The 24,894-nt window shown below is 47.0% G+C and overlaps 1 protein-coding gene across 3 annotated transcripts in view; it reads left to right on the forward strand.

Annotated features, from left to right (window-relative positions):
• The window catches only part of TFRC (transferrin receptor), an 858,836-nt gene that overhangs the window by 82,433 nt on the left and 751,509 nt on the right, over positions 1-24,894 (forward strand). For all 3 annotated transcript variants that reach the window (XM_069617499.1, XM_069617501.1, XM_069617500.1), the window contains exons 3-4: positions 8,225-8,429; positions 19,980-20,205. In XM_069617499.1, the coding sequence (XP_069473600.1) occupies positions 8,225-8,429; positions 19,980-20,205 (431 nt within the window). The remainder of the gene's footprint in view (positions 1-8,224; positions 8,430-19,979; positions 20,206-24,894) is intronic.

Here is a 24,894-nt window from a genome sequence, read left to right on the forward strand (position 1 = left end):
CAGGCCCTATCTTGCAAGCCTCCATACTTGACTTTTCATGACACGAGGGTAGTGCTCAGGACGCACCCCTCCTTCATGCCCAAGGTACCGTCGGACTTCCATCTCAACGAACCCTTGGTGTTGCCTGTGTTCTTCCCGTCGCCTTCGTCGCCGGCTGAGAGGACTTTGCACTCGCTGGATGTGGCTAGAGCGCTGAAGTTCTACGTGGACCGCACGAAGTGTTTTCGGAAGACGTCAACTCTTTGTGAACTTTGGACCTGTCAATCAGGGGAAGGCTCTCTCGAAGGCTTCCATTTCCAGATGGCTCTCCGGCTGTATCATGTACTGTCATCGGTTGGCAAACCGACCGCTGCCCGGCCGTCCGAGAGCCCATTCCACCAGAGCGATCGCAGCTACCACGGCGTTCCTTTCTGGTGTGCCCCTGCTGGACATATGCAGGGCTGCTACGTGGAGGTCGACGCACACCTTCACGAAGTTCTACTGCGTCGATCGGGATTCCAGGGAGGAGTCCAGGGTCGGCCAAGCAGTGCTGCGCAACCTGTTCGCCTGAGGTGAGCCTGGTGAGGAGGTAAGATGCTTAATGTTGAGTTTGATGTAATGCTTAATGTTGAGCCTTTGCCACCTCCCGTGGTTGTGCATGTGTGTACTGCTATGTATTCTTTATTCATGAGCATGTGAATCCATGCCAGACCCCATGCTGGAGAAGGAACAAGTTACTTACCTGTAACTGTTGTTCTCCAGCATGGGTCTGGCATGGATTCACATGCGAACCCTCCCACCTACCCCTCTGCGGCTCTTCACTTGGTCATACTGCCACTTCACGTGCTTCCAAATCTGAAGATGGCTGCCAGAGGCGGTGCTTAGGTAGAGGGCAGTCATTGGCTGTGGTCAGTATGACGCAGAGACCAGTGATTGGTTATTACTACGAAAGACAGATCAGAAACGAAACTGATACTGGTTTTTTCTTTATCGAGGATTCCCAGCCTGACGACGGGGAATATTCATGAGCATGTGAATCCATGCCAGACCCATGCTGGAGAACAGTTACAGGTAAGTAACTTGTTCCTGAGTTGGAGTGCCCCCCGTCCCAGGTAATGCTACAAGTTTGCTAGAACCATATCCAACCAGGGAATGGATCCACCACTTAGCTGGACCCGAACCAGACAGACTTCAGCCACTCTGCTTGCGACCCACCCATGCACCTTCTCCAATGGGACTAACAGTATGAAGTGTCCCAGCATTTGAGTACCCCAGGGCTGGTTACATTGGAAATCTTATTTTGGCATGCAAGTGTATATACCACTGCTTGTGCACCCCACCGGTACTATCCTTTTCTGGTAGGGTTTTGACCTAGGATTTCCCTGCTTTTTGTAAGCCCTCGTGTAGTGGAATTGAAGGCATGGTTGGAAACCCTTCCACTCCGCCATGGTTTTCCATGCAAATCGCTTCATGCAGCCCAGGGGAGTGATCGTAGACGCTGATTGCAGTATTACAACCGTATGTTGGACTCCCTGGAAACTACTCCCGCATCAACCCCATTACTTGACTCGAGTCCAATTCTAATTGCAATACTGTATTACAAAAGGACATGTCTGACCCTTATTTTGCTGCCCAAAGCCATCCTCCACTTGTATCTGACTTGTCCAATCCCCACCACTTTTTAAGCTAAAGTTGATTACCTTCAAGTGACACTTGATTTTCACACTCCTTTTTGAAGTGGGTATTGTACCTTGAATCATCTAGGCAATGTTTTTGTCACACACATTTCTGTACTGTAAGTGCACATCATGCTACAATTGGACTAGTGCAAAAGCATGCTTGGAGACCCAACTTCAGATTGGTGAACAAGCTGCAAATCCTCCAGAATTTACCAGCTTGGCTAATTATGGGCTCAACCTGGCCTGAACAAATCAACCCACCTCTGCAATAATCTTACTGGTTACAAGTGAGACTTACTTGAGGTCTTTGCACTATTTCCCAAAGTGCTCCAGGGCATTGCACTCAGTCGGTTAACCAATCTGATACCTCCCTACAAACGCCTTCAACTTCCTGGCAGTCCCTCTTCAAAGCCTTATCTGCAAGAGGAAGGTGAGCTGTCTGAGTAATATCACCTTTTTAACTCTGTCCTAATGTTTTTGCAAATTCATTAACCTCTACCAATTCGTCAGAATCAAAAGGTGACCTGGACCCTCCAACATTACATTAATACTGTTCTGCTTTAACACCCTCTGGCCACGGCCCTTGAGTAACCGGGAAACCACTAAGTAAAAATAATCTTACATGACCCCATAATATCCACGTACCTCTATACCACTAAAGAGATTTCATCGCAGGTTGCAAAATCAATGTTTACATAATTGGTTTTTCTCAGGTTTCTTTCTTCTGTAAACTTGATTATGTATTTAGATATGTCCACCACTTAAGTATTTGGTAAACAAACTGACATTACTGTCACCCCAGCGCATGGAGTTAGGGGTTCATCATTACTTGCTCCTAGCACTGAGGATGTAGGCACACAAATGCATTGGGTGGTTAGCAGGCCAAGAACAATGTTTTAAATTAATTGCTGCTGAACTGTGGATCCTATAGGAACTCTGCCAGTCTCGCCTGAGATATAACATACAAAGTAGCGATTGCTTGTCACTAAGGAAGTATAGACTAGGCATTTGGACCATACAAGCCCAGAGCAGTTTGCAGACTACTGTACTATTGTGTGCATATTTTGGCAGAAGACAATTTGGCTAAGGAGTTGGTGGCATTTTTAACACAAGGCTTTCTGTAAGTGTTTTAATTTATAGTGGCGGTGCGTGTGAATTCATCTTTTTTCCGGCTTAGTGGTGCAGGGTCTTTTACTCCTCCAATCCAAGTGCTTATTCTTTGTGGCTTGTCGAGAGGATGCATTGTTTGTGGCGTGACGTGAGCGATATTCTGTATGAGTAGTAGGAAGCAGGTGGTTGGTGGTCCAATTGGTTTGATAGAGATACATTTGAAAAATGCTTCACATGTCAAATTCTGGCTACAGCTTTTTAATAAATTTCAGCTTTAGCACATCATTTGTAGGGCAAGTGTGTATTATGGATTAAAGAAATGCAATGCAAGTATACTTTTTCTTCATGAGAAATTCAAAGAGGTTAAGTTGTGGCACAAAAAGACATCACAAATTCACCAGTTGTGGTTCCTAGTGCAGCTGCAACTGTCACTGCCCCACACTGCTCATGATTGAAGTAGGATATCTGGGAACGTTGGGCTTTTTTTTTTGTTGGCCCCAGAATAACATTTTATATTGACCAAACCTTTTCAAGATGTTGTAATGTTTGTTTCTAGTGTGCTCTATGAACTATTGCTATCTGTATAACTTATGTGTAGAGTTCATGGCAACCTTGGTTTATGGGGCCTCGGCCATGTCCAGTGGGCCCAGGCAAAGAGCCCACTGATGGTGTGGAGTTATTACTTTATCATTCTGCATTGGTTGCCCCACTAATCTGTCCCGAAGCCTGTCCTGAGCAAGCAGACTGCTTGTGCTTTACTCCTTCCTACTCCTCTTTGTACTTTTCCACTGGCTTCCACAGTGTTACTACCTTGGCTGCTGTGGAAAGAGCTACTCTGGCAGAACCTCTTGCTTTTGCCCTGCATGGTTTGTAGTTATTTTGTTTTGGGGAGCTTGGCACTTGTGTTTTATTGACGGTGCCAGTAGTGGAATTTAAGTCCTTGCAGAGAATCTGCACAAGATACTACACCTGTAGCTCATGGCTTGGTCGAGTTATGTTTGTTGCTGGTTTTTGAATGCAGTGTTCTGTTTCTTCTGAACCTTTAGTTGCTTTTTCGCAAATGAGTCCGCCCGACTTCACCGACTGCTTAGCTGGCATCAATTTTGGTTGATGGTAAACTGAGGTGATTTTTATTTGGTGGCTTGTCAATGCAAGAAGAACAGCATTCTGTGCCTGACTGGGACCCTACCTAACTGCCCTAACCCACTCTCGACATCTTCACTTGTATAGGTCACTGGCTACCTGTCGTGGGAAAGTTCACCAAGACAAGGCCTTCCAGTGTTAACCCTGCCGAAACAATGTTTATGTTCATAAATTAACTCTCCATTATTGATGTAAGGCTACATCGCCTGACTTTCTGGCTTTTTTCGTCCATTTTCTGGGGACATTGGGACTCCACGCCATGACAATTTCCAATCATGAATGATCAGTTCCATATTAGTTTTAACCAGTTCTCCTGATTAAATCGACGCAGGTGATCCTGGCACCAGTTTTTGACAAAAAGCACTTTTTAGTCTGTGAATTGGCATATGCGCCTAAATGTTCACAAAGTAAATCAATGGTGAAAACCTATAAAGTCCACTAGAGGAAATATGGGTGATGCATTGTAAAGGAGGGACAAAATCATTTTAGCCTGTGCCTTTAGTTTCCTCTTGCAAGTGGACCTAAGGACCTGCCTTTATTTGGTTTTGGTTGTCTTCATCTCTGCTAAGCCGCCCCTCCCCACTCCTTTGCGCTTCAGTTTTTATTTGATTGTAATTAGTCTGGTAAGCAACCAAAGTTCATGGAATATGGGCTAACGCAGAAAGGACTCGACTACTATCCTGACTACTATCCTGTACTCAAATATAAATTTGAGTACATTTGTCAAATTTCATAAATGTCAGTTCCTACTGCAGTTGTTTAGATTCTTAGCAACATTGACCTATAAAAGCACTTTTTGTACAACTTTGCCAGGGGTTTGGAAGGCCTAGTATCCCTTCTGCCGCAACATTTCATTTATTGAATTTAAAAAGCACTATTAAATATTAGAAAACAGCACAATTTACATGATAATGCAAAAGCTACTAAAAACCGAAGGTGGGGGAGAGAAACAGCCACTAAGTATAAGGGAGAGAAAATGAGCTTTCAAGTTAGATTGAAAAATTCAAAAAGAGGAAGAGCGGATAGAGGGAGAATTCCAGTGTTTGGGGGTAAGAGGACAAAAGATTGGAAGCAGAAAGGAGCATGGGGGGTGATTTGGGGAACAGCGAGTTGAAGCAGATTCTGTGATCAGAGAGGGAGAACGGAACAAAGATAAGGATGCGCCAAGTAAATTTAAAAAAGATTGAAAGAAAAGGAAGACCAGACGTGATTCAAAGGGGAAACTGTGAAATGAACAGTGAAGATATGATCGCGGAGTGAACAGAGAGAGGACAAACCGAAGAATTTTAAACTGATCAGATGGGAAGATGTGGGGCAGTACGGCCAAGAGGACAAGTGCACTAGTTGAGGAAAGACTAGGCAGAACAGATATGAAATGAGGCGGGTGAGCATGACTCTTTAAAAAGGGCATAGCAATAGAAGAGATATGCAGTTTAAAGGAAAGCGCAGTGTCAAAGATAATCCCCCCCCCCAAATAGCGTGCAGAAGAGTAAGAAGGCAGAGAGGAAGGAGGAAAAGAGGCTGAGGAAGAAGGGTAGACCAAATGGTTGACGCCAGAAAACAGAATCTCCATCTTGTCAGGATTGAGGTGTAAAAAATGACCAGATATCCAGTTCTGAACAGCAGACCGGCAAGTTGATAGTGGAGTGCAGAGTAGTCAAAGGGAGAAAGATTTGTGTATCATCTGCATACAGATGAAGGGGGAAAGCATAAATAAGAGAAGAGTGGGGCAGTGTAGAGAGAAAAGGAGAGGACCAAGTACAGAACCATGGCCATGTAGAGCAGAGGAAGAGGTGTGTCCAGCCCAATTACAGAATAGGACCGCTGAAACAGATGGGAGCAGGGCCATTTAAGGACCAACTCAGTAATGCCCAAAGAAGAAATTGAGTGTGATCAACTTTATTGAATGCCACACATAGATCGAGGAAAGTATAGAGGATAGCTTAGAATGATTAGCTGAGAGAAGAGTTGGAGACATGTAAAAGAGCAGTCTCGGTAGAATGAGAAGGACTGAATCCAGATAGGAGAGGTGGTGGAAGAGAATTTGAGATTTGGGAAACTATCAATTTAGGCATATGCAGCCGCTCAAGAATTTTAGAGGGAAAGGGAAGTGACATTGGGTGAAAAGTAGCAGGAGTGGAAGGGTCAAAAGTCATAATTTTTTTTTTAATCTTGGGAATAAGATCATGCTCAAAGGTATTGGGGAAACCGAGTTAGAATTAAAAGTAAGATAAGAAGATGGGATGTGAAATAAGGGGACTTGGTTGGATGAGCATGTGTAAGGAGGACAGAAGTATCAATCTGAGGAGAATGAGGCTAGAGTATGCAGGTAAACTGGAAAAGGAGTGAGGGAAGCAGAACCAAGATGAGCAACTTTGGATGTGAAGTAAAGCGTTGAAGGGAGGCACAGGATCAGGAGATTTGTTTAGGTTTATATAGCGCTTTAATCCAAAAAAGCGCTTTACAATATAACTAGGTACAATAATGGAAGAAGCATGTTTACAATCATGATACAAACCAGTAAGACAATATTTAGAAGAATTTGCAATAGGAGACTGGATGTTGTGGAGAAGTTGGAAAAGCTGATTAGGGTGGTGCGGGAGGAACCGGAAAAGAGCTGAAAAGTGTGCTTTGTTTTTTGCCGCAATAAAGCAGACGAAGTGTAAAGATGCAGCAAGATAAGATGGTGGTTTTTTTTTTTTTCTTCCTTCCTCCTCCAGTGCCACTCTGCTTTAAGCAGATGGCAGTGGAGGGAAATGAGGTCTGACGTAAGCCAAGGCGGAAGAGTCTTAAGCATAGAAGTAAAGAAAACCAAGAGGAGAGGCAGAATCCAATGCAGACGGCAAATCAGGAAACAAAGAGAAAGTAGGAATAGATGGAATAGAGTGTAGCAAGGAGAGAAAAGATAGTATTAACAGCGAAGATTATGAGTAAAGGTAGGTGGAGTAGTTGGAGGGGTAAAGGTAGAGAGAAAAGGAAAGTTAAGTGGTCGGAGGCATAGAAGGGACAAGACACAGGCTTGGCTGAAGGAAATGAGGGAAATATTAGGTCCGGAGAAGAGCCAGATTGATGGGAACAGCTGATGATAGGAGTCAGTGAGATCAACTGAGAATATGAAGGATTCGAATAAGGGAGATTAAAATCGCTCAAAAGGAAATCAGCTGATGAAGGAAGAAAGGATAACAGATCCAGATGTTCCAGAAAATCACTGGCGGGGCCTGGGGAGGATACACAAGAAGCGAGACTGGAAAGGAGCCCAAGAAGGAAGAAAAAAGATATTCAGAAGAATGAAAGGTCAGGAAAAAAAATTCCTATAATTCCAGGAGCAAGTATGGGGTACGGCGAGGACTGAGAATAGGGTAGAAGCACTATGAAAATAAGCTGGTATAAAAGAGTTGTTTGCACTCCATCTTACCAAAACTAGGATTACCCCCAAATTAGAACGGAAAAACAATCAATAATTGAGTGAAACTTACTGCAGACTGAACTGGCATTGAGCAGACCGTGTCAAACGGACAAGGCATCTGTAGAAATTGGAGGGTAAGATGGAATGGTGGCGAGAGCAGAGACTACCTGAGGAAAGGAACGGTCGGTTATCCTGGCTGGAATAGGGAAAGCCGTGAAAAACAGTGTAAAAGATGAGTGGTAAAAGGAGCGGATGGGCGGCAGATTGGTGCTTGATCAAGGGCAAACGGGTAAGACCATGCCCTTAAACGGTCACCCTTTGAATGGGACGCCCAGGACTAAGGACGCAACATCAGCAGAAGCCAGGAAAAATTCCTATTGGAGAAACGAAAACCGGATTCTACGCATAGTGTTGGTGAGAATGTATTTCTATAACTTCACTGTTAAAGCATACAACCTACTAGGGAGCACAGAGTGGCTGTACGGTGACACCCTCAAAACTATTTCTTCTCATTATTAAAACCCAACCTCCAATGCATGCACGTATTTGTATATTTCCTTCAGTTCCTTTTTAACCATTTTGCCTAGACACCATTTTAGGTCACTGCTGTTTTTACTCTAGCTGTAAAATTACGGACCTTCACTCCTCTGCTGGCCAGTAGACCTTAAACTGTTGTGTTGTCTGCAAGACAAAATGGGAATCCAGACTGCAAAGATACCAACTGTACACAGTTGTCCTTTTGAAAAAGCAGTTTACCATGCAAAGTTGGGGGAATTAAGATTTTAAGTAAATTGGGTTCTGTACCCGATGCATTGTGCTGTATCAGTGTACATGTGCTTGTTTTGAATGCATGTTGGAACTGTTTGTTTAACCTTTTTGTTTTATGTATTTTTCTCTTGTTATGAAGTTCAATGGTGAGCCCCTGTCGTACACACGCTTCAGTTTGGCTCGCCAGACAGATGGAGACAGTCCAGTAGAAATGAAGCTGTCAGAAGATGAAGAAAATAACCACAACATGATGGACCACGGTCTACAACACAAAATCACACCGACCCAAACCAGAAGACGAACTATTTGCTTTGCTGTTGGTGGTGTTATATTATTCCTAACTGGTGAGAAATTGCATTTTTATTTTTGATTTTCCTCAAGCTGGTTTTAAATGGAAGGTACCTTAACGAGACAGGTGTGATAAATGTCTTTCCTTCGAAGGGATTGTGTCCTCCGACGTATTCCTTATCTATGATATTTGTATCTCCAGCTTGCTGGCCTCTGACATTTTTTTTTCCCAGTAGAGGGCGCTTTGCGTCGAAATCCGTCGAGTAGGTGCTCCTCGATGGCCACCGTATCGACACCGACGTCCTCGTGCCTATAAATGGCCACGCGCAGCGTCCGTTGCTCAGTTCCGTTTTTCCGCGCTTTGTGTGCCTCGGAATACCGTTGCTCAGTTCGTCAGTCGATATATATTCATATTTCCTCGAGAAAACCGACTCGTACTCGATGGCTTCCTCCTCCGACCCGACGACTCCTTGGTCCGGTTTCAAAAAATGCCGAGACTGTGGGAAGAAAATGTTGACGGATCCTCACAGGATCTGTTTGTGGTGTCTGGGAATCGAACACCAGTGTTTGGAGTGTGAGGAATGCCTATCCATGACGGCGAAAGCCTTGAAGGAGCGTAAGGGGAAGCTCGAGAGAGGTAAGTCAGTTTCAACTTCCTTGAAAGTTTCCGCGGTAGAGTCGATACATTCGTCTCCTCACCGTCGAAAGCATTCTCGGTCTAGGTCTCGAAGTGGCTCCCACCACTCGAAGAGGTCTAGACATTTGAAAAAAAGATGAAGAAAAGCCCCTTTATCGTCTTCTAGTTCCCCTGAAAGAGTAAATTGCCCCACAAAACATAGCTCTCAAGCTGAGTGGGAGGAATTCAGAAAAAAGATGCTAAGCGGCCTCGACCCCCTCGAAGTCAGCTGAGGATGATACCCAGGGTGAAAAGCCCAAAAAATCTAAACGCTGCGAGTCAAAGCACCCGGCGAAAGAGTCGACCGAAAGCGCCATGAGCCATCGGGAAGTAAAGCATCTTCGACGCCATCGTCGAAAGCCCCTTCGAAGCATAGATCGGCGCCATCGAATTATTGAAGGGTTCTTCGCCGTATCCGTCGATCGAATCGACGCCGATAAAAGAAAAACCCACGGCTACTCCACAGCCAACGGTTACACCGAGAGCTTACGACACGACATCAAGAACGTCGTCGACATCCTCGAGCAGGATTCCGATCCTCTCGAGTTCTTCGAGGCCTCTTCCAGTTTTCTCGACGCCTTTGTTGGCGCCGTCGAGGATTTTTACATCGGCGTCGACGACATCGACCTTTTCAAGGCCACTGATGGTGGCTCCCTCTGCCTTAGAGATGGGTTTTATACCATTTCACAGACCAGAGCATCCCCCCTTAACTTCATTTTTTGAAGAAAGGGAAGATTCTGATCAAGAAAGGCCTTTTGTGCTGCAGAGGACCACATTACCTGAACCAGAGACTTTTGCCTCTGAGGAAAGAAGGTTGAAAGACCTTCAGGATGCATTACAGGAAGCAAGTGGCCTAGACACTTCCCCAGAAGTGGAATTTGTCAAACCAGACCCAGGGGAACATGCTGATACCCCTTATAGAACCCTAATGTCAAGAATTATGGAGTTCATGGGTTGGTCTGCGCCTTCACCTGTTTTTCAACAGGGTGACCTCAGATATTCTGGATAAAGGTCCACAGGAGGATCCTGTGGTTCCCTTTCATTCTGCTTTACAAAGAAAGATTTTAACTAACTGGGAAACACCTGAAGTTGTCCCTGCGGTTAACAAGAAGTTGTCAGCGAAATATAGGGTATCTGCTGCTGACCCTGAATACCTATCTAAGCACCCTACTCCAGAGAGTCTGGTGGTCCAGGCTGCAACTTCATCAGGCAGTACTCACTGCTCCTCAGGATAGGGATGATAAAAAATATGATGCCATGGCTAAGAAAGTCTTCTCGGCCTGTAGCATGGCTTTAAAATCTATTAATGCAACTTGTACGCTCGCTAGGTTCAGCCACACTCTTTGGGAGTGTGCTTCATCGGCGGCTGACTGCATACCGGAAGGAGAAGAAAGGGACGCATTTTTAAATATCAGAGATGGTAAAGATGCAATGTGAGTCCCTTCAAACTGGCATTGTTTCTGCTGACAGTGTCAGCAGGGCCATGGCGGCAAGTACCACAATCCGCAGGCATGCGTGGTTGAGAAAGTCCGGTTTTGCTTCTGACGTACAGGCCAGACTTTTAAATATGCCCTTTGACGGCTCTTCCCTATTTGGTAAAAAGGCGGATGACAGTTTGGAAAAACTACAAACCTCTAAAGCTGCAGCCAAGTCACTAGGAGCTGCAATCCGACAAACTAATTTTCGTCCCTCAGGATCCTCTTGGAGAGGAAGGTTGTTATTCCTCATACGGAAGAGGACGGCCGGCTCAAAGAGGCCAAGGAAAATTTACCCGTGGTGGACGGGGTAAAGGAAAGAAAGCCCCATCAGCAGGAGCTGCTTTACCTTCGGCAGCTGCATCAGCCGCTCCCAAACCACTCTGAGGTCTCCCATCACAAGACACCTGTACGGGGCAGGTTAACTCACCATCTGACGGAATGGCAGGCTATTATGTCAGATGCTTGGGCATTGGAGACAGTTGCCCAAGGTTACTGCCTGCCTTTTCTACGCATCCCTCAGAGCCATCCACCGGGAAACAGCTCTCTGAAAGTGCCGGATCCGCTCCTCTTGCAGGAAATTGTAGACCTGCTAGAGAAAGGTGCCATAGAACCTGTAGCGGACAGGCGCAAGGATAGTGTTACAGACACGCCTTGTCGACGTCCCCTTTTCGACTACGAAAAACAAAATGCAATACTCCGCAGTGACCACTGGATGTCGGACCTATGCACAGCATGTGAATCTAAGCAGATACAACCATCAGAAATGCTTTTACGGTAAGTAATGCATTGTCATATTTGTTGTATGCAAGCCCCCGTGCACTGGGCCTGACTTTGTGTCCATAAATTACTTGTGGATTGTGTTGGGGTCACTCTTGCATTCCTTTGCAGAACCCCCTTTTGTATCATATCGGCCTCATTTCTGTGAACCGCAAAGCCAAATGAACCTTTTTTTTTTATTTCAAAGGGCTTCCATTCCTCTGAGGCAGAGGTCTGCAAATGTTTGGTCTTGATGTTTTGGATTGGGGCTCCCATCAGCCTTCGCCTCAATATTGAGCAATCTCCCGATTTTGTAGTGCAGAACATAAGTAGAGCCACAGGTTGCAGACCTCTGCTCTGAGGATTGATCTTGTCCACTCCAGGGCTCGGCTATGCTCTTTCCAAATCTGATTTTCCTTACAGGATCTGAATCCGAAATGGCTAGGCATGTGGTGTTTAGCCTGTCAATTGGCATTCTGCATTTTTCAGTTTAGTCTGACTATCCTCAGAGTGGCCAGTTATCCCCAACTGTTGAGGTATAAATTTATTAAATATTGTATGGTTTTGTTCGTGAAGATTTCCAGCGGGAAAAGACACTAGCTTTTTGCGCTGTCTGCATCTATCCCACATGTTTTGCTGATGTTTGCATAGGAAATGCAATTTTGTGGACCCAGCTATGTAGCCCTACAGCTAAGGGATGTATCACTACTTTTACTACCTAATATAGGCAAGTACTCCCAAAAAATAAAATAGGTAGTAAAAATACTACCAACAAAAATAGGAAATGGGATAGGCGCCTGTCCACATGCCTTGTTCCATGGATATGTTTGGCCCAGTAGTATGCATAATGCAACAGGAAGACATTCTACTATTGCTGTTCAATCTGAAGAGATAAATTGTGTATTTTAATGTTCATGAGTAACTTGTTACACACAAATATTTATTGCAAAACTTTTCTTTTACAGTAAATATCTATTCTTATTAAATGCTCCCATTGGCAATCAGTTTTTTTTTTAACTCTAAAAAAAAAAAGAGTGTAAAATACCCAACCCCATCAAAATCTTTAACTGGAGCTCTCTACCCATGACTGTGCACGCCATCAACTTCACAAAATCTACAATCCTATGAATCTGATTTTTTTAATTCCCATAACAATAGATGTGGCTTATGGGACGCACTTTCAGCGGTGCCTAATAACCAAAATTCAAGACTGATTAAGAGGCATATGTAGATATTTTGTTTGTTTGCATAGCGTCCAAAATCCTAAGTTCTCTAGGTGCTTACGCTTGAGAGATTGGTTTCAGTGCTTCAGGTTACAGAGAATGAAGCGTAAGAGGAGTGACGATATAGTAGAACGTACCACAGTAATTCAACATACGCAAAGTGCAAGTGGCAACTACAATATAATCGCATCCATTGAGCCTATCCCCATGTTGCAGGGCGGCAGCAGCACACGGATGCAAGAGTCCAACAATAGGCATGTACATGGTGCCTACCCCATGGTTATTTATAGTCGTTACACTCTAATGCAGAGAGGTTCTATTTCCCTCCAGCTGCTGCGTTGGCACCCTATTTAAAAAAGTCAGTAAATCCCTTTATCAATGCATTTAATCAAATCTGTACTTGCCTGCTTTAAGCTGTAATACAATGTTTTCCAGTGAGACCATGGAGACAATGTAACTCAAAGGAGCTAATGCTGCGCTCCCTAAATGTATTGCTCCTCTACGCAGAGCTGCGTGTGGGGTCGTTTATACATGTGAATAAAATCTGATCAGGCATAGGATCAGAATCTGAAGTAGCCCAGTTTTCTTTATACCTTTTTTGAGGTTCCTTGTGCGACTAGTATCTTTCCATAGGTATAAGAGTTTGCTAATCTTTTCTGGACTTATCTTCATGAATGATTTAATTATGAGCCCACCTTCCTCCCTGGAGAAATCGTAGGGAAAGGGTTTGGGGTGAAAAAGTAAGCTGATTACTTTTGACCTGCTGTAAAAAAAAAATATATATTTCTGAGGCTTGTGGAATCTGCTTAGATCACATGCTGTGCATAGGCCGACATCTAGTGGAAGCTGCAGAGTATTAGTTTGTTTTTCGAAACTCGAAAAAAGGCGTCGACACAGGGCGTGCCAGTAATACTATCCCTAGTGTGACGTCCACTGTACCCATGATCCCTCACGCGTCCAGGACCCTCAGATTGCTTTTTTCAGGCATTCTGGTCGGAAGCATTTCGCGGAGTTCCCTGGCCTTAGCCATACTTTTGCTAAATATTGTTAAATTTACCCATTTCTCCACCCCAACGTCGAGTCACTGAACTTCCACACTCGACGCCGGCCCGGAAAAGAATTCGACCGTCGACTGCTGCACAACGGATTTGGGCCTAGGAAGGCCTCTGGCCTCGGCCCAGGCCTTGGATGGCCGCTTGCCTTGGCCCTGCAAGTAGGGAGAGTGGGGGGGTGGACACTCTCTACACTCTTTTGGTATATAGGTACATTCTTATATATTCCTACACTTACAAACCTGCTGCCTCGAGGTGCGTATGGAGGGTACCCCTTTCCCAATTCTGCCCCAAGTGCAACTGCAAATACCCTTGGGTCGACAGGCACACCACGTGCAATCTCTGCTTGCCGAGGGACCACCCTGAGGCAAACTGCAGAGCGTGTAGTAGGTTTAAACCCAAAACACTTAAGGACCGTTCGATCAAGCATTGGGCCCACCACGCCAGGCGTCAAGAGGCCATGGCAGCGGAGGGCGCCTTCAGCGATGGCAGCGACGCCGTGCTTTCGGACGGCGAGGGCATTATAGCGTCGGAAGACAGCTGAGTGCAAGTCCCCGACCTCGGAAGGTCGTCCGGCAGGGCGGCTATGGGGAAGACCCCCGGCGACACAAGCGCTTCCCACAGCACTTCCACAAAACACATGAAGTCCAACCGGGACTCGACGCGCACGTCGAGTTCTCGGAAAGAGTCACATAGAGAACGGTCCGAATCGGCGTTCTCGATCAAGATCGCCGCATGACTCCAAGCAATCATCCACTGTTGCCAAGAGTGGCTCGCTCCCCAAAGTAACGGAAGTTCGATCGTCGGAGGACAAAGCCGACTTCCATCCCCAGACCGCACTCCAGGAGTCGGCGCCCGCAGACCCGCGTTACGGCGGCTCCCGAACCCCTACCTCCACACTCTAAGGATAGGGACACTACCCCTGAACCTCGACACCAGGCGTCGAAAGGCTCCGTAGGGGCGAAAAAACAGGGAAAACACACTTCCACTCGCGGGGAGGGGGAAAAACAACAAAGGAAGCAGCCTCTGCCTATTTCCACACCTTTAAGACACTCCACTCCTCAGAAACGGACAGACAGACAAGTCCAAGTCTTCTGCTATCACAAAGACCCCTGCTCAGACCACCAAGTCTAGTCAGGATAAGTCAGAGAAACTTCCAGAAAGAGTCATCCCCAGTTCTAGAGAATGGTCTAGTGATGACAGACTGAGTCATGTCAAGGATGTCATCATTGGCAGATTTTTACGCAAAAAACCCTGAACACTTTCTCTTATACTCCTGACGGGTCAGCACCCTCAGGCGCTAAGGATCCTATACCTCCAAGTAAAAAGTCCCGGTTTGAAACACCAACACGGTCTTCGGACCCCTTCTATGTACAGCCCTACTCACAGTATCAAGGAGAGACATCTTTTGTGAGGATCCAGTTTTGGGCATGTTGGAAGAACAAACTGGTACGGGCTACTATGGGGATGATGAGGACCAAGAAGAGGATGAGGACGACCTGGAAACCTACAGAGTAGATTCCCCGGTAGAGAAGGAACCCCCGGTTACCGACTCCCCTGTCGACAACCAACCTCTCCTGAATGAAGTTCTGTCTCGAGCAGCTGAACATTTCCACATCGACACCCAGCGTGCTCAGAGGAGAGGGACTTCGCCGAAGAGTTAGTGGGAGAAAGGAGGCCTGTTGCTCAAGCCATCCCTATCCTGAAGTCTCTTCAGAGGAGAATAGACCCTTCACTCGTAAATCCTAACCTCACCAGAGCAGTGAACCCCAGGATTGAGAAACTTTTCAGGGCAACCCAATCAGACCCACTGTATATAAGGGGGCATCTGAAGCCAGACTCCCTAGTTGTTACAAACACCCGTAAGAGGGCTGGAACACCCTTGTCATCGTCCGAAGCTCCTCCCGACAAGGAGAGCAAGAAACTGTATGGTTTGGGCAGGAAAGTAGCCTCCTTCCGCCTACCAGGCAAGGATTGCCAACTCCACCCTGTTGGCCAGCTACAACTGCCATCAATGGGGAAGAAGTTGCGGCACTCATAGACTCCGACCCAGAACCCTTAAAGAGCCAGTTGGCACGAGTTTCGGCAGAGGGAAGAGCAGTGTCCGGTTACATTCTAAAGGCAACCTTTGATGCCGCGGATAATGCCGGCAGATTGATAGCAGGTACTGTTATCAAGAGACACGCTTGGTTAAGGCAGTCTGGATTCAAAGCTGAAACCCAAGCATCGTTGTTAGATAAACCGGTGGAGCCGGATCTGTTTGGTAAGGCGGTCGAGGACGCGCTGAAAAATGCCAAGGACGAGTATGAAACGCACAAATCCCTAGGCCAACTAACCAATAGACCCCCCTAATCGGAGAGGGAATGGCAATTTTCGTCTCCCACGTGGCCAAAATTCCCAGAGGATCGAACTATTCCCAGGGGCAGGGTACACCGTGGAGCAATAATAACCAACAGTCTACCCAGGGTTACGGCAGGGGTATTAAAAGGGGACGTGGGAAAGGGAGAGGCAGCCCCAGTAGAGGAGGTGGCACGCCTCCACCAAAACAGTGACGCTCAGTTCAAGGTCCCTTCTCGCGCAACCCCAGTAGGGGGGGAAGCATTTCCAACTTCACCCAAGCTTGGGAAGGGATCACATCAGACAGATGGGTGCTGTCCACAGTATCCGCAGGGTACTGCATAGAACTGTTAGCGCGTCCCCGAAACCATCCTCCACGACTAAGAATACATTCTTTGGACCACCAGAAGATCCTCTTCGAGGAGATCGTCATCTGCTAGCAAAGGACGCGATAGAACTCGTCCCCGGACACCAGGTAAACAAGGGTATTTATTCAACTTACTTCCTTGTGCCAAAAAAAGATTTGACATTGCGCCCAGTATTGGACTTGCGGCCTGCAAACAAGTATGTCAAGCCCCAAAAGTTTCACATGACTACTCTCCAGGAGGTAATCCCCCCCCCCCCCCTCCTTAAAAAAAAAAAGGATTACATGGCAACATTGGACATGAAAGATGCCTATTTTCATATTTCCATGTTCCCAGCGCACAGAAAGTACTTGCGCTTCAAGGTGGACAGTCGGCACTACCAGTTCAAGGTACTGCCCTTCTGGATAGCTTCGGCTCCAAGGATATTCACCAAGGTACTGGCGGTGGCGGCAGCACACCTACGCGGGGAGGCAATCCTGGTGTACCCTTACCTGGACGACTGGCTCATCACGGGGGAGACCCCAGTAATTTGCAGAGCAAACATTCAAAGGACAACCGATCTCTTCGAATTGGGCTTCTCAATTAAAGAGAAAGTCAAGTCTCGTGCCAAGCACATCCAAACAGTTCCTAGGAGCCATCCTAGACACTCAAAAGGGGTTGACCTTTCCTTCCGAGGAAAGAATTCGGAATATACTTCTGCAAATTCCGCAATATCAGTTCGGTCGCCAGATAATGGTACGCAAAGCAATGCGTTTGCTGGGCATGATGGCGTCATGTATTTTCCTGGTCCCCCACGCGCGCCTGTGTCCCATGCAAGAATGGTTGGCGAAACAGTGGTCTCGGGCAAGTGGTCAGTGGGACGATCTAGTGGTCGTTTCGCCAACACTTGTACAAGTCCTTCACTGGTGGACAAGAGAATCTGTCCAAGGGGAAACCCTTTTACGATCCCGAGATACAGGCGGTAGTCACAACCGATGCATGCCTGACGGGGTGGGGAACTCACCATCTCCACCACACAGCTCAGGGGCTCTGGTCGCACTCAGTGGCCAAGAATCACATCAACCTGTTAGAGCTTCTGGCAGTATTCAGAGCACTTGAAGCGTTCAAGCCCTACCTGTTAAATCTGTCAGTGCAAATCCGGACGGACAGCACTACAGCCATGTTCTACCTGAACAAGCAAGGAGGGACTCGGCCGCCAAATCTGTCCAAGCTTGCCCAGAAAATCTGGATATGGGCACTCAGACGGAACATCTTCCTGTCATCGCAACATGTTCCAGGGGATTTTAATTCCCTAGCGGATGCTCTGAGTAGAGACCCCCAACCCCCCAGAGGAACACGAATGGTGTCTACACAGAGAAGTCGTAGAAGATATCTTCTCTGTGAGGTTTCCCCACTATAGACCTATTCGCCACAAGCGAAAACAGACCATGCCCAGGATTTGCATCCAGGTTCCCCCAACCAGACTCCCAGGGGAACGCCCTGTGGATGAACTGGTCAGGGATGTTTGCGTACGCTTTTCCACCAACAACTCTAATCAGGAAGGTGGTCAACAAGATGAACAATCGATGACGCTCGTCCTAGTTGCTCCCATGTGGGCAAGACAGCCGTGGTTCCCACACTTGCGCAGATTGGCGGTGTGCGAACCCATCAAACTTCCATACTGGTACAACCTACTGTCCCAGCACCAAGGTCAAACAGTGCATCCTCAACCCAACTCCATGAACCTGGCAGCATGGCTCCTGAGGTCCGAGTTCGGACATCTCAATTTACCACAGAGGTGTATGGACATCCTAAAGGAATCTAGGAAACCTAACATGAGGCACTGCTACTTTGACAAATGGAAGAGATTTGTTATCTGGTGCCAGAATAAACAAATCAACCCAGTTGATTGCACTCCTTCCACTATTGTTACATACATGCTCCACCTGCTGGACGCTGGACTGGTTTTTAACTCACTGAAGGTACACCTGGCAGCCCTGTCCGCATACACCACTTCCCATAACAAGGTGTCGTGGTGGAAAGTACCAGTAGTTAAAGCCTTCATGGAAGGAGTAAAGAGACTTCACCCTCCTATTTCAAACCCACCACCAGGATGGGACCTTAACGTGGTGCTATCTAAGCTCATGGGCCCCCCATTCGAGCCCATGCACAAAAGCATTCTCAAACACCTGACTTACAAAACGGCCTTCTTAGTAGCAATTACATCTATAAGAGTCAGTGAAATTCAGGCTCTGTCAGTGCAAGATCCCTTCTTTACTGTCCATAAAGATAAACTGGTTTTACGCGCACACCCTACGTTCTCACCTAAGTTTATTTCAAAATTCCACGTGAACCAGTCCATCGAGCTTCCGGCTTTCTTCCAAGACTCACAAAGCTCGGCTGAGGTGAAACTACACACACTAGTTGTGCGTAGGGGCGGTCCTCAACTATGTAAACAAGACCAGACCGCTAAGGAAAACAGATCAGCTGTTTGTCTCCATAGCTACAGGCAGAGAGGGGATCGCGCCTCTAAAGGTGCCATCTCTAAGTGGATTATTAACTGTATCCAGCTGTGTTACTCACTTTCTGAAAACTCTGCCTTTCACGCCTAGGGCCCACTCTACAAGAGGCATTGGGGCCACTCTGGCTTTCATTGCAAATGTACCCCTTGACACCATTTGCAAAGCAGCTACTTAGAGCTCTATTCACACTTTTACTCAGCACTACTGCATTGACACTCATTCCAAGACAGATACACAAGTGGGACAAGCGGTTCTAAGACATTCATTTGCTCATGACCCTTCTCACATCCCACCTCCTTCAGGTACTGCTCTGTAATATATGCACAGCATGTGATCTAAGCAGATTGCACAAGCCTCAGAAGGGATACATTACTCACCCTAATCGTATTTCTGATGCTTGTATCTGCTTAGATTCACATGCGACCCACCCTTCCTCCCCTCTGAGAGAAGGGGCATGGATGCTTGTAGTCTTACCTTTCTATCTGCTTGGATTATCTGTACTCGCGCTACTCCTCATGCTACCTCATGTCAGAAAAAATACAATCTGAGGGTCCTAGATGCGTGAGGGATCATGGGTACAGTGGACGTCACACTAGGGTAGTATTACTGGCACGCCCTGTGTCGGCGCCTTTTTTCGAGTTTCGAAAAACAAACTAATACTCCGCAGCTTCACCTAGATGTCGGCCTATGCACAGCATATGAATCTAAGCAGATACAAGCATCAGAAATACGATTACGGTGAATAATGTATCATGTCTCTATCTGCTTGGCTGCCTTAGTGACTGGTCTTTCAGCTGTCGTGCATTGGCTTCGTTCAGGTTGTCGCCGCTCTCCATGAATTGATTCAAAACAAATGCCAGCTTGCAGTTTTACAAGGTCTTTTAATGGCTACATTTTCATGACCACTCAACCTGCTAAGATTCTTTGTCAATGAGGCTCCATGATAGCGAATGGTACTACATGGAGCATTGCATTCTTGGCAAATGGGGAATTTGGGATTGGGACAAGTTTCTTCACATGATTCAAAGAAAGCTCTTGCTAGCTATTGTCACACTCTGAATTGCAATGGCCAAAACCAATGTGATTTTTATAATCCCTATTAACGCCATGCTTTAATGTTCCTTGACTGTTTGAAATCTGTTCATATGGTCTGAGTTTGTTCTAGGAATGTTTCATCACTTTGGACTATGCATGAAAAATATTATTCTTTTTTGGCAGGGCTTGTGATTGGGTGTTTAATTTACCGTGGTCACACAGTGGTCGAACAGCAGTGTACAAATGAAGTGGCAGCTTGTGTGTCGTCTCCTAGCAAAGACGCCCTTGTGGAAAGTGATGGTGATGAACCTGTGCAAGAAGTCCCTAGTTCCCCAACCCTCTATTGGGGCGATCTAAAGAAAATGTTGTCTAATAACCTGAAGAGTGTTACCTTCCTGCCGGATATCAGGTACGTTACCTCTTAGGAAGGGGTTTTCTTTTTTTTTTTTGCTGCCTTCCCTCCGTAGACTGCTATAACACACCCCCTTGAACTGGATCTGACTTGGAGTTAAGCAAAGCCCCTTTTGCTTTTCTTAACTTGATTCGCTCATGTTTTTGGGGGGGGCTCTGATCTGTCCCTTTAGCTATTGGTTGCGGGGGGGGGGGGAACTCCATTACGAAATTGCTTAATTAACACTGCACACTTCACCTTACAGTGAAATGTGGTAGGGATACTTGTGTTTTAAAATGGGGAAAGGTGAGCACCACTAATTGTATTTAGTTATGAAAAGACTTCAGTATTAATTACAGACCTATTTCTGGAGCGACAGGAGAAAAAGCCATAGCACCTGGTCAAAACTACACAACAAAAGGATCAGGGAACAACCCTGCTGCAACCTGTTGCACACAGCATGCAAGTTAGTAAATTGTCGTATAGGAAATGATTTGCTTCATTACTCAGTTCAGAAAAATATTACTTTACACAGTTCCGATGGGTATGAAGCTCGGGACTTATTTATTCTTTTTGAAAAAAATGCTTTGCTGAAGCCAATGCATTTCGGAGTGGTCTCCGTCTTCAGGGCTAACAACTGCAGTCAATGAATATCATCATGTAATACTGAGTCTTGTAATCTCTTCATGTGATGGGTCGTGTAAGGCGCTGGCACCTTAGCAAGATACTGCCTCTGCGTGGGGACAGTATCTTGAGAGGTTGTTACTAATTTTATGGCTGCTTGAATGAGTGTCGAGGATTGGTTGGTGCCACTGAATATTTTTCAACAGTTAGATCTTTTGCATTTTACAGCCTAGTGCCCTTTGGGGGGCCATTTACTCTAAAATGGCTGTTCAATGACAGTTCGCCTTATTTGGCCACTATGTATATGGCAAGCCCTTACCCGGGCAAAGCAGTGATGCCTTTGTGGCTGAATGTAGGGGCTGGGAATGCCTGAGCCAGTCCACATCCTGGCCAAATCTCATCTGTTGCTGAACTGACGTGGTTTCCAGAGAATGCCCAGCACCTGCCAGTTTGAATGGTGCAGATTATTACTGTTGCTAAGGGGGCCACTCTGGGGCCACTTGTCTGTAACTTAGGATAAAAGGAGAACTCCTGCAGGTCGCCATTGAAGCCAAGAACCCTGCAAAGCGGAGCATCCAGGTGAAGACCCTGGACTTGTTGCTGCAGCAAACCAGCATGGTCTTAAATTGTCCCAGTGAAGCTCTGCTCCTTCGCTAATGTTGTGCTCTCACTCCCCACCCCCCCCCGGTAGACCCAGTGGGAACAACTAGTCTCGACTCTGCTCGCTCAGAGGATCATGCCATTTAAAAGCCTACCACGCTGTACTGACCAGCTCCTGCTACCTTGCTGCATCGGTTGCTGCTGAGTTTCAGCTTCAGACTACGTAGCCCTTTGATTAGTGAAACAGAGGCCTTACCCTGAGATTGCGGCTCTCCAGCATGAAGGGTCTTGCAGGACCAACATCTTCGTTTCTGTCATGGGGGCATTTTTCTGCCGTTTGATCAGTGGTTATTGCTGCCTCGCGCCTGCATCGTGTCCTTTAGGGTCCTCCAAGGTAGCCTGCAATGGTGGTCCTTTCGTCCTGACCTGGACATCCAGCTGTCCATAGTCCAGATTGGTCTCCAGAGGGCCAATACTGTCGACTAGCCGGACCCAAATCCCTGGATCCTTATTTATATAGGCTGTGAATGGTGGTTTCCACTTTTTTTTGTCCTGTGTTGACTGGCTTTACCATATTGGCATTCTGGAAGTCTGTTACAGCTGTGTTTAAAAGTCAAGTGTTTAGGTGCTCTGGATACGCAGCACCAAGGTGAATGTACGTTTGTTGGTGGTGTGGGTTTAGTGGTTTACTTACCTGTGGATTTTTTTTTTGATGAGTTTGTTCAAGGCCTAATTAGTTGAAGTGTTCTACCTAACCTGAATTTAGTGCCGTGTATGCTTGATTGAACTATGCACTGTCAATTATAATCCTTACTGCTCAGTCGACTATATTTATAGTTTGGATAAACCGGAGTTCCTTTTCCTGTTCACCAGAATATGGTGACCTCTGGGACTTTGTCCACAGGACTGATTCTGAAAATGTATCTCCATACTCGCGTTTACTGAAATGTGGAAACTTTGTTGTATAATTTGAAAGTTTATTCTAAGGGTTAAATTAAATTGTTTTTGCAGAGTCCTCTAACTGGAGCCCTGCAAACTTTTAAAGGGGAATATTGCAGATTCCTTGGCTGCCCAAGGGGAGGTGTGCATCAGGGGTGCAAGAAAACATTTGGATTGTTTTTCCTACCACGCATCTGATCTTTGAGCTATCCCATTCAGCATCAGCTGTTTTAGAAATGTTCCCAGCAGAGGGTGCTGTGCGTTGTAGATCTTGTGGCCTCCGTCTGCTCTAGAGTATGATGTTTACGTCGGTGTATATATGTGTATATATAGTTGAGGCTTGTGAATCTGCTCAGCTCACATGCTATGCATAGGCTGACATCTAGTGCTAGCCGGTAGTGTTACATTTTTGTTTTTGAAATTCATCGACCGGGCGTGCCAGTAATATCCCTAGTATGACGTCCCCTGTACCCATGGTCCTTCACGCGTCTAGGTCCCTCAGAATATTTTTTTTATTCTGCCATCATAGTCAGAGGCAAGTTGCAGCGCTTTCTTTTGGCTAACTCCATGATTTGTACTTTCTGTCCTTTCAACGACCGTACACTGCAAGATATCCAGCGATGGCTTTTGAGGACAAGACCATTCGCCGATGACTCACGTCTTAAACTTTGTCTGCGGCCTACCTAGGCCACAACGGGCTTCGGCCCTGCATAGGGAGAGTGGTGGAGGTCATAATTCATCTCATTTAAAGAATGCTGGTTTTTCCACCAGGCTGCCATCTTTCTGGAAAACAGTCCATTTTAAATTCTGTCATTCCTGTAACGGGAAGTTTCCCTGGAAGGATTCACACAGGGTGTGTAACCTCTGCCTTCCTAGGGATCATTCCGAAAAACAGTGCAAGTCCTGCAGACAGTTTCGGCTCAAAACTTTAAAGGACTGGAAAACTAAACACTGGGCTAGCCATGCAGGCCGAGGCCACCATGGACGTTGAGGGAGCCTTAGCGATGGCAGCCTCAGCGTATTTAGTGACGTAGAGGGCAATGGGAACCAATGTTTCTCCAGCATGGGGTCTGGCATGGATTCGCATGCTCATGAATATTCCCCGTCAGGCTGGGAATCCTCGGTAAAGAAAAATCAGTTTCGTTTCTGATCTGTCTTTCGTAGTAGTAACCAATCACTGATCTCTGCGTCATACTGACCACAGCCAATGACTGCCATCTCCCCAAGCCCCGCCTCTGGCAGCCATCTTCAGATTTTTACCGCATGTTCAAGTGTTGGGATCCTCGGCTATTGCTCTCGAGCTTTAGTGCGTTTTTTTGCGCTTTTCATAGGAAAATTTCTTTTTTCGTTCAAAAGAGCCTCAAGCTCCACTGTTTCTTTATCCGATTAACGGGGACCCGTGTCGGATTCTTCTACGCCCCTCAAGGGTGAAGATTTCGTCGAGCCACGCTTTTGGAGGACTCCAGAAGTTTCTCAGGCCCATTTTGGACATGGCCCAGGAGAAGCTAAGCTCGACGCCCGGAAAGCAGTTCAGGGTCTTCCCTGGATGCCAGCTTCAGAATGTCTTTAAGGAGGACGAACACTCCCTTTACCTCTACTGCCTGCATGAGGACAAGACTCACGTGGAGAAGGACTGTGCGTTTTGCGGCAATATGTCGGAGCGGACCATGAAGGACCGCCATCTGCGTCTCGCCAACTGGCTGGAAGGGAAGAGCCCGTCAGGCGAGAAGTAGTCCGAGCGGTCTTCTAAGACCTTTGAGGGCGCCCCGGCGACGGGGGCCCAACAGAAGGCCAAGCACCGCGAGTCCGCTGGCACCGGGAGCGCTGAACGGTTGGGCTCTACGGTTGCCAGGCAGGGCGCATCCTCCCCGGCGCCATCGACCATGAGCCAATGCTCTGACTCGGGTAAGAGGAATACCGAGCACCCGGCGAAGCTCCTGGAGAGGCCCCGGTCGAGCTCGAAGGCCCCATCGGAGGGGGAGCGAGGCGGTGACCCTCCCCCCAAGGAGAAGGCGGTGAGCGCACCTAAGGTGGTGAAAGCCTTGATCCACCCTGCCAAGGCCTCTATCGAGACAGTCGCGGCGGCCCTGGCTCAGCCTGTGGAGGCTACACCAGTGGAGGCGATCTCGGGGCCCAGAGTCTCCCTGCCACCGCGAAGGGAGTCCTCTTTCATGCCCATCGACAGGACCCCTGTGAAACCTCCGGAGAAGAAAGAGGGGGGGGGGGCAGGAGGTCGTTGTGGATTCGGCCTCAACCTCTGAAGAGGAGCTGATCGAAGTCTTAAGCCACGGCATTGGCGTGGAAACCAGCCCGTTGGGAGGGACCCCGACGTCGGAGACGACAACGTCGAGGGTGCCGACAAGGCCCCTCAACTAGTGCTGCAAGACAACTCGGCGGCTATTTTGTTGGCTATACAGTCCTTCTGCTCGGAGATAAGGACGAGATTGCCGTTACCACCAACGGAGGAACCGCTCCTGACGGGGGACCCGGAGCCAGGCCCTTCTGGGAGCCCTCCTCCTAAGAGAAGGATTAATCTTCCACCTC

Source organism: Ambystoma mexicanum, chromosome 10, assembly GCF_040938575.1.
Source record: "Ambystoma mexicanum isolate Mex_15411 chromosome 10, UKY_AmexF1_1, whole genome shotgun sequence".
Classification (NCBI taxonomy): Eukaryota; Metazoa; Chordata; class Amphibia; order Caudata; family Ambystomatidae; genus Ambystoma; species Ambystoma mexicanum.